The 10604-nt window shown below is 38.7% G+C and overlaps 2 protein-coding genes across 10 annotated transcripts in view; one reads left to right on the top strand and one right to left on the bottom strand.

The window, feature by feature from the left end:
- The window catches only part of LOC125761714 (probable proline--tRNA ligase, mitochondrial), a 289722-nt gene that overhangs the window by 78901 nt on the left and 200217 nt on the right, over window positions 1–10604 (top strand). The window lies entirely within an intron of this gene.
- LOC125761688 (cadherin-87A) overlaps window positions 6863–10604 on the bottom strand; it is a 159327-nt gene continuing 155585 nt past the window's right edge. For all 9 annotated transcript variants that reach the window (XM_049423116.1, XM_049423115.1, XM_049423114.1 and 6 more), the window contains 4 exons: window positions 10275–10435; window positions 10108–10209; window positions 9628–10039; window positions 6863–9544 (listed from right to left, as the gene is read on the bottom strand). In XM_049423116.1, the coding sequence (XP_049279073.1) occupies window positions 9458–9544; window positions 9628–10039; window positions 10108–10209; window positions 10275–10435 (762 nt within the window). In that variant the 3' untranslated portion in view covers window positions 6863–9457. The remainder of the gene's footprint in view (window positions 9545–9627; window positions 10040–10107; window positions 10210–10274; window positions 10436–10604) is intronic.

The following is a 10604-nucleotide window of genomic DNA, read 5'->3' on the forward strand; positions in this document are numbered from 1 at the left end:
ATCGTGTAAATTCACGTGCTGTCTAAAGGAAAGCTTGCGAGATCAATTAGTAGTTGGTGTCCGAGATGAAGGACTAAGGAAACGTCTTCTTCGAGAGTCCGAGTTAACATTCGAGAGTGCAGAAAATATCGCCAGAACATGGGAAGCTGCGGATGAACAAAACGAAACATTTACATCGAAAGAGAAACCGAGGGAAATGGCGGTGATTAAGTGTGCGCCAAAACGAAGCGTCGGTCCAAAAGTGCACTACCACCGTGGGAACAGTACACCTTTACATCAACAGAGCTACACGCATAAGCAGGAGAGCAAGCAGCAGCAGCAGCAGCAGCAGCAGCAGCAGCAGCAGCAGCAGCAGTGTTACAGATGTGGAAGATCGCATAATCCACAGACATGTCCTGCGCGTATGTGGCAGTGTTTCAACTGTAAGAAGTATGGTCATGTGTCGTCGTGTTGCCGAAGTACGAACGTGCATAGTTTGCGAGCGGAACCGAAGGATGTGTCGCTAACACGCATATTAGAAGAGAATACGATCAGTAATCCAGAAGTGTGCGTTTTAAATATCAACGGTGTAGACATTGCGTTTGAGATAGACTGTGGTGCGTGTAATACGGTAATACCGGAGAGTGTGTATCGGAAAGAGTTTGCTAATGTCGAATTAGAACAAACACATTTGCGTTTTATTACGGCATCGGGTCAACGTCTGACACCGTTAGGAAAAATATGCGTAAACGTAGCGATAAAAAGTAAAACGGTCCGTCTAGAAGTCAACGTAATTAAAACAGAAAATAACGGTAATCCTTTACTAGGTCGTGATGCGTTGGATATATTATTTCCGGATTGGCGAAAAGGTTTTAAATTAAATCAAATCGAAGCGGACAAATGGCTTGGAGACATGAAAAAAATGTTTCCGAATCTAACAAACGGAAATAACAAGGAAACGATAGAAGGGTTTGAAGCCAGTTTAGTGTTAAAACCTAATTTTACCCCAATTTTCCATAAAGCGTATTCAGTGCCGTTCGCATTAATAGAAAAAGTTGAAGCCAACCTAGATAAATTAGTGAATGACGGTATACTAGTACCAATACGTACATCAGCGTGGGCGAGCCCTATAGTGGTTGTAGGAAAAAGTGATGGCTCAGTACGTATCTGTTTGGATGGAAAAGCTACGATAAATAAATATCTTACGGTAGAACATTACCCATTACCGAGGATTGATGATATTTTGGCGAAAATTGCAAATTGGACAGTTTTTTGCAAAATAGACCTAACAGGAGCGTACTTGCAAGTAAAGTTATCAGAAAATTCGCAAAATATTTGTACTATAAATACGCATAAAGGGCTATACAAGTACACTAGAATGCCATTTGGAGTACAGTCTGCGCCTGCAATATTTCAAACAATAGTAGATCAAATATTGTTAAAGACTAAAGGCATTGCGTATATGGACGACATACTCGTTGGCGGAGAAAATGAAAAACAATGCATGGAGAATGTATGCGAAGTTTTAAAAAGGCTGGAATTGCATAAAGTAAAGATAAACGAAAAGAAGTCGGAATTTTTTAAAACAGAAATAGAGTACCTAGGCTACAAAATATCAAAGAACGGAATAACACCAAATGAGTCAAAAGTAAAAGCGATTATTGAAGCACCGGTACCATCAGATGTGATGCAATTACAAGCGTATCTAGGCATGATAAATTATTACAGCAGGTTTTTGCCAAATCTAGCAACAATATTGAGTCCGATGTATGAACTTCTACGCAAAGACAAAAAATATGTATGGTCAAAGGAATGTCAGGAATCATTCGAAAAAGCGAAATCAATGTTAGTAGATAACAACGTTTTAGTACCATTTGATCCTAAAAAACCTGTTATTTTAGCAGTAGATGCAAGTCCTTACGGTTTAGGTGCAGTTTTGTCTCATGAAATTGGAGGGGTAGAAAAACCTATATATTTTGCTTCAACAACTCTTTCTCAAGCACAGAGAAATTACGCACAGGTTCATAAGGAAGCATTAGCCGTTGTTTTCGGTGTCCAAAAGTTTCATAAATACATTTACGGAATCAAATTCAAACTGGTAACAGATAACTCAGGCGTCAAAGAAATATTCAAACCGTCAAGAACAACTTCGTCTATAGCAGTAGCTAGGCTGAGCCGATGGGCATTGTTATTAGCCAATTATGAATATGTGATAGAGCATAGGCCAGGAAAATGTATGGGTCACGTGGATGGGTTAAGTAGATTACCTTTGGCAGAAATTTTAGAGATAGATGAGGAGTTCACACAATTAAATGCGATTTCGTCTTCCTCAATTATCGATATTGAGTTGGTCAAACAATTCCAAAAGTCAGATAGTATTTTGCAAAAAGTCTACAAAAATGTTAAGTATGGATGGTCGAACAATGTGAAATGGGAGTTGAAAGATTATGCTAAAGTTAGTAACAGTTTAGCAATAGAAGATGGAGTATTATTTTTTAACGATCGAGTAGTAATACCAGATAAGCTGAAAGATAAAATAGTCAGTCTATTCCATGAAAACCATGATGGTTTGGTAAGAATGAAAATGTCAGCTAGGAAACTCGTGTGGTGGAAAAATATGGATAGAGATTTTGAGCAGTATATAAAAGCATGTCAAGTCTGTCAGTGTAGACAAATCGTACCAAAAGAAATAGTCGCAACCAAATGGTTGCAATGTACGCGTCCGTTTCAAAGAGTGCATATAGATTTTTTCTTTTTTGAAAATAGTACGTTATTTATAATAGTCGATAGTTTTTCCAAGTTCATGGAAGTAAAAATTATGAAAAGTACTAAGGCAGAAAATGTTATAGAGATGCTAGAAATATTTTTTGCATATTTTGGGTTACCAGAGGAAATCGTGTCAGATAATGGTCCTCCATTTAGTTCAGAAAAGTTTTTGTCGTTCTTAAGAGCAAAAGGTATAAAAGTGAGTAAGTCCCCGCCGTACCACCCACAGTCAAACGGGTTGGCCGAGAGAGCGGTTAGGACAGTAAAAGATAGTCTAAAAAAGTATTTGTTGGATACAAGATTAAAACCATTAAGTCTACAAAGGAAGCTGAATCACTTTCTAATCAGTTATAGAAATAGTCCATGTACTGTAACTAAAGTCACGCCGTCGGAGAGAGTATTTTGCTACGTACCACACACATTAATAACAAAAGTAAATCCTATAAAAGGACACGAAAGACAAATCTTAACTAAGGTAGAATCAAGAAGGCAAGTTCCAATGATAACAAATCATGATCAGTATGAAGAAGAGGAAGAAGTGTATTACAAAAATCACTTTAAGGAACATATGAGATGGATTCCAGCAATAGTCAAAAAGAAAATAAGTGGTCTAAGATACTTAATAAGTCTGAATGGAGTAATACGCATGGTGCATAAAAACCAAATAAGGAAAAAGGATAGTAGGATGAGTAAGAATGTAATTGTAGTACCAACAAATGTAAATATTTCACATAAAAGGAAAAGGAGTGAATCAAGTCCTCCACCGTTAAGACGATCGAAAAGACTGGAAGGACAACCAAGATTAAAGTATCCTAGATAGAAAGTAAACTTCGTTTAAGGGGGAGAATGTAGTGTCGTAAGTGTAGGTTAGCGTATAAGCGTATAGTGTAAGCGTTAGATGTAAGTATATGTATGTATGTATTAGACTAAGAATAAAGAGTCAGTCGATAAATAGCACTCGAACGAGCAACACCTAACTCCATAATACGACCCAAGGCGCTCGGGAAGCTGCTTAGGGTGGCCGCGTGATTCGTTTCATATACCGTTCGCGTTGATATTCAATCGATCCCCTCGATTCCTAATGCCCGTCCACAACATGGCCCTCCCCAACACTCCTGGGTAGAAAGGGACCAAAAACGATCGAGTGAGATGGTGGTCGTGTGGTGAACGTTTTAAAAATAAATTTCATTCCAAACCAAATCAAAAGTAAATAAATCTTATCACATGCAAACCGCTTCGCTAACCGCTTTGCTGCCGGTTTTTACCATCGGCCATCTCTTTAACAACGCTCTGATTATTGTTTGTACCTCCGGCGGCCTTTGAGCGAAAAAATAGGTATTTCGTATCGAGGTTTGCCCTTTTCATACGGCGGTACTCTGCGGTGCTTAGAGATGTAGTTGCGGATGGTAAGCACGAACGTCGGAGCAGGGCTCATGAAGAAGGTTTTCAATATACGCCAAGTGTGTGTGTGTGGGGTTTTCTGTGGTTGGATAAAAATAAAGATTAAATATGTTTCAACCTTACCCAACCTCCCGGTGGTCATTGATTTCGTTAGCTGTTATGCTGCTTTCTTTATTTTACATCGATTCTTTTCATTCTGTATTCATTTAACGGCACGTGTTTTGGTGATTTACGGATGGATGAGATGCGGATCAAAATATTAAAATTTTTAATCCAATGATGATAACGAAGAGAAAATTAACTCGAGAAGAGTGTGAGTATATTTCAAAGTATATGAGGATAATATATTCTCAGTTTTTTCTTCGGTTTTTTGTCTTGATTACAACCTAAAGTGACTGGGAGGTCATTTCTGTCTTTCCTTGATTTTAATTACTCGTACCGCTATTGTCATTTTTGTATGCAAGACGATGGTTCGGATGGAATTTGATACCCACTCCTGTCGTGTAAGACCGGTGCCTTTACCATCTGTACGGTCTGTAGCCGGCACACGTAAACTTTTTATAAAATTTAATATTCTGATTTCAAGAATACTTTAGTCTAACTAAATATTTATACAATAAACTGTACATTGTACAGTTAAGTATACATAAGTGTACATTGAAGTCAGTGAACGAATCCAAAATAAATATAAAAACAATTTCTATCAAATAATGCATTTTACTCGTACTTTGTTTGTAATAATTTGCTGTTTTGTGAAAATTAGTATTGAGTAATTTTACAATTACTTTAATTGGCATTTCTTCCCATAGGTTTATCTCATCCTGGCATGACCAGCGAGATTAATTAATATGCGCAAGAAGAAATTATTGAGTTTAAAATCTTTGAACTTTGTGTACATTTGGTTCATACATAATGTTTACTTTTATGCAAAAAAATTTATAAACAAATAAATTTGATTACTCCTCGAAAGGCTATTTAACAGGGCAAACGTGCATAAGGTTAATGACCGTTTCCCTCAAGCACCCGGAATTTCGTTTAACAGCAACAGCTACTGTGCCAACAACCCACATCCCATGTTTCCAGCTGTTTCATAAAAAGTATAAATAAAGAAAAAATACAAAACATAAGAAAAAGAAAAGGCGATCGCGAGCGGAGGCGTTTGCGAAAAAAAAACAATAGCAAAACAAAATCAAACTCTACAGCACAGTACAAATAAACTCATGCAATGGTGAATAACGTAGGAACAAACATGAGAAGAAAAGAAACTGCCCGATCATAAGATAACCACAACATATTCGTAACGAAACCAATGTTTTGGGGTGAAAATTGCGACAAATAATGTTACGTAAAAAAAGACGTACAAAAATATCGACACCCACCGAAAAGGGTCGATCATTATGTGTTGGTTTCACCCGGCTGATACACACGAAGAAGGTCACGGAAGCCGATCAAAAGATTACTCTTTCAAGGTTAAAAGATCCGCCATGGAATTTGTATTTTTGTGCTTTTTTTTTGTTGGTAAAATATTTCCCTTCTCTGTTAGAATGTTTGAGGAAGTTTTTTGTTTGCCTAAAGTAGTCATTTATTCGGTGGCACATGTTTGATCAGAAGTGTGTTTACAGCGATAACCGATGATCGTCCATAATCTTGATCAACCTTCAATGAAAATAAATTCCGCATTTTCACCGCATCCGCGTTTGTATGTTGTTGCACAGTTCGAATAACCTTTTTTTGTTATGAAATAAAGTGTAATCAAGAAAAGCTACCAAAAACCGATCAGCTCGGGCCCAGAGACCAATACCGCCCACGGAATGAAGGACGGAAGGGCACCCACGCTGAAAAAATAAATCATTACCGTTATACCATTCGTTTCCCTTTCGTTCACAGTTCGTTGCTCCAGTTCTTGGCCTTTCTGGTGAACCGGGAATCTTGGCCCAACTACAGCCAAATCCCAACCCGTTTCGGTTTGCTGTTGTTGCTTTTGCGGGTAAGTTCAATTATTAATGCATTATTATCAACAGACACCGCCAACGGAGATGTTTTTGGACATTTGCTGTATCCGGGATGCATGTGAAGGGTGTGTGTGTGTGTAGGTGATCTGATCATTATTACACCGTTATATCCCTGTTTCTGGACGATTTGTTTTTGTTTCTTGCTCCATCCGGCGGATATCAATAATTTGTAAGGCAAAGGGCCGTTACCGATGAACCGATACACAATGTCAAAGGTGTAATTTAAGGAGTCCCCTGCCTACTGAAACGAGTAACTTTTCTGTTTGTTTCTTTTAAATCACCCAGGCCAATGTTAAAATTAAAAATAAAAACACCAGACGATCGATGCGAAGTGAAAGTTATGCTCAGTATGCTCAGAACGTCCATTGCGGAATCGCTGCGTTCATTTAGCGTTCGGCAAATTGCATAACGTAAGGCGTTTATATTTTCTTAAGACACGAACAGACAGTTTCAAAAATCGACAACAGTATGCTTGATATGAAACCATTTATTTCGCTACCATTTTATTAATCAATTTAATATTTTTACCAAAACCTATTTTACTTACCTATTTTAAAGTGAAAAATCCAAAAAATGTATAACATAAAAATAAAATTCTTACTAGAATAAAACACGTTCAAATCAAATGATTAGCAAAACCATGTTCCAAAATATATCAAAATCAGTAGCAATTCATTCAATGAAATACAATCAAACAGCTAATATTGATTTGTTTAAAAACTTTTATTTTCCCTAAGATTGTGTTACAACTCTTACAATTGTCTGTGTGGTTGTCTCTGTATGGGATTTTTTTTGTTTGTTCTTGTTATTGATACAATGTTTACACTCTGTTTATTTCACTTAATTTATAACTTTTCCGTTTTCCCTAACTCCGCTTACTCATAACCCTGCTTGGAAGAGCTCTCGCGCATACACACTGTACAGAAACCATGGATTACGGTTCAGATGCAGATTGCTAGCACAAAATAAATAAAACAAAGTAAATAATAATCATAATTTACCCGATAAGTAGCTCACTTCAGTAGTGGGTGCAAATAAAAAACAATTTTGATATAAAAACAATTTCGCTACTAAATTAAAGTGTACACTCGTGTGCACAAAACTTCTTGAGCACACACTCTCTCCCACTCTCTCAACAACACTAACTATTGATTCAGGTGATTTTTCCTTTCAACTTATTTTTTTTTTTAACATATATCATCTAAGTTATTCAATCGTAATCAAATTACACATGCTCGTGTGTATTGTGTTCTTTTTTCCATCCATTGTTTTGTACATTGTTTTCACATTGTACACTGTGACGCTACCACTTTGTGTGTGTGTGTGTGTGTGTTTGAGCTTGGGTACCATTCGTGGCGAATCTTCACTCGAAATACCATTTTAAAATGTTGAAAAATAAAAAACATCTACCAACACTTCGTAGCGCATGATTGCTCGCCATGCTACGTGAACCGTTTAATTGATTTCAATCGGTTTTTAAACATATTCATTCATTAATTTAATTATGTACAGTTCTGTTTTTCTCGTTTGTTCTGTGTTGTAACTGGCACGGACAGCATCTCGCCTGGAACGGGAGGAGGGGAGGGAAGGAAGGAATGTAGGGAATGGGAACCACTTTTAAGGGCATGTGTATTTAACGTTTGGCACGGTTTCTACACGAGAGCTTGCTGGATGACATTTAATGTAAAATCATGTTACGATTATTACACCAGGCTGGATAGTACATTCATACATCACATGGTACGATTTATCGTGCGAACGAACTATTTGCTTCTCGGTGATGAAGCTATGTAAAGAAAATCAAGTATTTATCAATTGCATTACAAACAGGGCACTCCATAGTGCGCCCCACAGAAAAATCTAAAGCAGGTTAAATAGCAAAAAAAAATCACTGCAATAGCTTTAGGTTAACCCCTCCCCGGAATAGAGCCAGATCACAGAACAGACTTCTGTGCGTGAGCTATATTTTTCCATTCGAATCCTTTCATCAGTTTAATTGAATGTATTAAAAGCAATGTTTAAAGAGCGGAAGCCGCGGATAATTAAAAAAAAACCTGGACACACATTGTACTGCGTAAATTATAATGAATGAAAATGAGGTTAAAGTTAACGAATTATTACGCATGATAGCGAGAAAGAGAGGAAGAGTGCGAGAAAGATCGCGCGACAGAACGGAACGCAAATGATGTTTCAAGAGGGAAGAACAGGAAAACGGGAAAAGTGCACCGGAAATGATTAAACGGCACGTTGTGCGGCTTATAGGATCAACAATCAATTGTGTGTCGGAAGCTCGTATGATGTGAATGATTTTTTTTGTGTGTTGCTTCTGTTGTTTCGTGTTTTTTTTCTGTTGCCTGTGCTGTTGAACTACTATTTTTCCTTCACATTAATTTTTGCCACCGCAGAGCTCTCGTTATCGTTGGGATGCAAGGGATGGATTGAAAGAATAATGAGCATGAAGCATAAAATTGCGGACGCTAATGAATTGACCACCAATCGAGCGGCTAACGGGTGACATGTTGCACCGTTTCGTGTATAACAATGATGTTGTACAATCGGTGGCATCGCAGGGAGATTAACAACAACAACAACAACAACAAAAAAGACGTAATGGAATATAATAAGGGATGAATGCATCAGGCTTCCCCGCACCGATCCCCTGGGGTACCGGGGGTTTAAATGGTCCACGAAAAGAATGATTAATTCTGGGCAGAGGTGAAGGTAATGGTGTGATAATGATTGAAAATAAATTAATTGATGAAAGCACACATAATGCGTTCATATGAATGGGACGGGAATCGGGGGAATCGAAAATGGATGCGAAAGGGATTGTAAATGGCGCCCGTACGCCATTTAATTCTTTTTCTTTTTTGCTGTGGGATTTCCAAATCCGTCCCGAACGGCGTTCCCTGCCAAATGTACTGATACGCGTTTGCGGTATCCTAGCCCAGCTCAATAAAATCTATTTATTGTCTCTATCATGTAATCTCGTAATTCGCTCATCCATGGAGCTTGTGCGTCATCAAGGTTTCTGCTTAAGTCTTGTTTTTTTTTCAATCCTTTTTCGGTGTAACGGTCAGGAGATGAAATATCGTGTACTTTCGGACACTTCGGATACGCGTGGGTAATATTACCATTACACATTCCTACCATTTCACCCAGTTCTGTGTGCAAATTCTACCTTCTCTCTATGACTTCTGGAATGTTTCGAAGTGTAGAGTAAAAGAACACTACAAAAACCCTACTTATTAGTTATTCTACTACACTAAAAATGGAGCAATCTTAACCTCGATGCAAACCTACATCAGCTCCGTCACGTAATCGGGCTGATCTGTACCGCCTGGTTGCTGCACCTGAAACGTGGAACCCCGGAACTCGAACAGTTGCTGTGAAAAAATAACGATAAAAACGTGTACGGGTTAGGTTCATGCACAGTGGTTCACCTCCTGCTCAGCACTCCATCACTTACCGAAGGTGCTCGACTGTTGCGCAATGTCGCATAGTCGGCGACTTCACTCGAGCTCGTTGCACTGGTGCTTGTGACACCGGACGGGCTTAAACCACCGGGCGGAACCATGGAACTGCCCAGCACCGTACTGAGATTGTTGGTACCATAGTTGCGCGGTTGTATGGTGGCGTACGTATTATCACCCGCCTGTGACAGATCGTACGAATCTCTTCGATGCTGTGACAGATGCGGTGGTGTCTGCTGATGGTGCAGCTGATGGTGATGGTCGAGCCCAAGCGTAAGCGACAGCTGTGAGGATGGATCCTGGGCGCTGTTCGTACTGTTCGAGTTGTTCATCGACTGCTGCTGGGACATTTCCGGCTCGGAGAATACCTGCATCGTTAGCTCCTGCTCTTCGTAGAGCTTTAGCTTTCTGTGGAATGAATTAATAGTATGTGTAATATGGCGTTGGGATAGAAGTACATCACAGCTAGTACTTACTGTTCAATCCAGAGGGGATTTTCGGTTGTGTTTAAATCTTCTATGATCTGCTTTTTGATAAGTGCATCCTTTCGTCTCGTTTCGCTCGGTATCGAGATAGACCTGAGTGGACAAATAGTAGCTCATTTAGACATCATGCTCATCCGAGAGCTTGCCGTACAACTTACCAATGCTTTAAACAACAGCAAAGTACGATGAAACTAACTGCTCCAACGAATAACACTATCAAAAGTGCGATCAATGCTGCCAAAGCTAGGTCAAATTCATCCTGCGCCGTTGTAGCGTAAGCCGGTACAACATTCAGTATCGAAAAGCCAGCGTTGTAATCCTGTCAAATTGGAATTCAGATTGATATTTGTTATTTTATTTAAAATTGTGCGCCTAAGAGGTTTAACAAAGTTTAACTTATAAACTAAACTAAAAGTATAACCAGAACTCAACTTTAGCGGGGAAGTAAGGATCGGAAAGTTGTGATGTGCGGGAATGGAATGAGGCCA

Source organism: Anopheles funestus, chromosome 2RL, assembly GCF_943734845.2.
Source record: "Anopheles funestus chromosome 2RL, idAnoFuneDA-416_04, whole genome shotgun sequence".
Lineage (NCBI taxonomy): Eukaryota > Metazoa > Arthropoda > Insecta > Diptera > Culicidae > Anopheles > Anopheles funestus.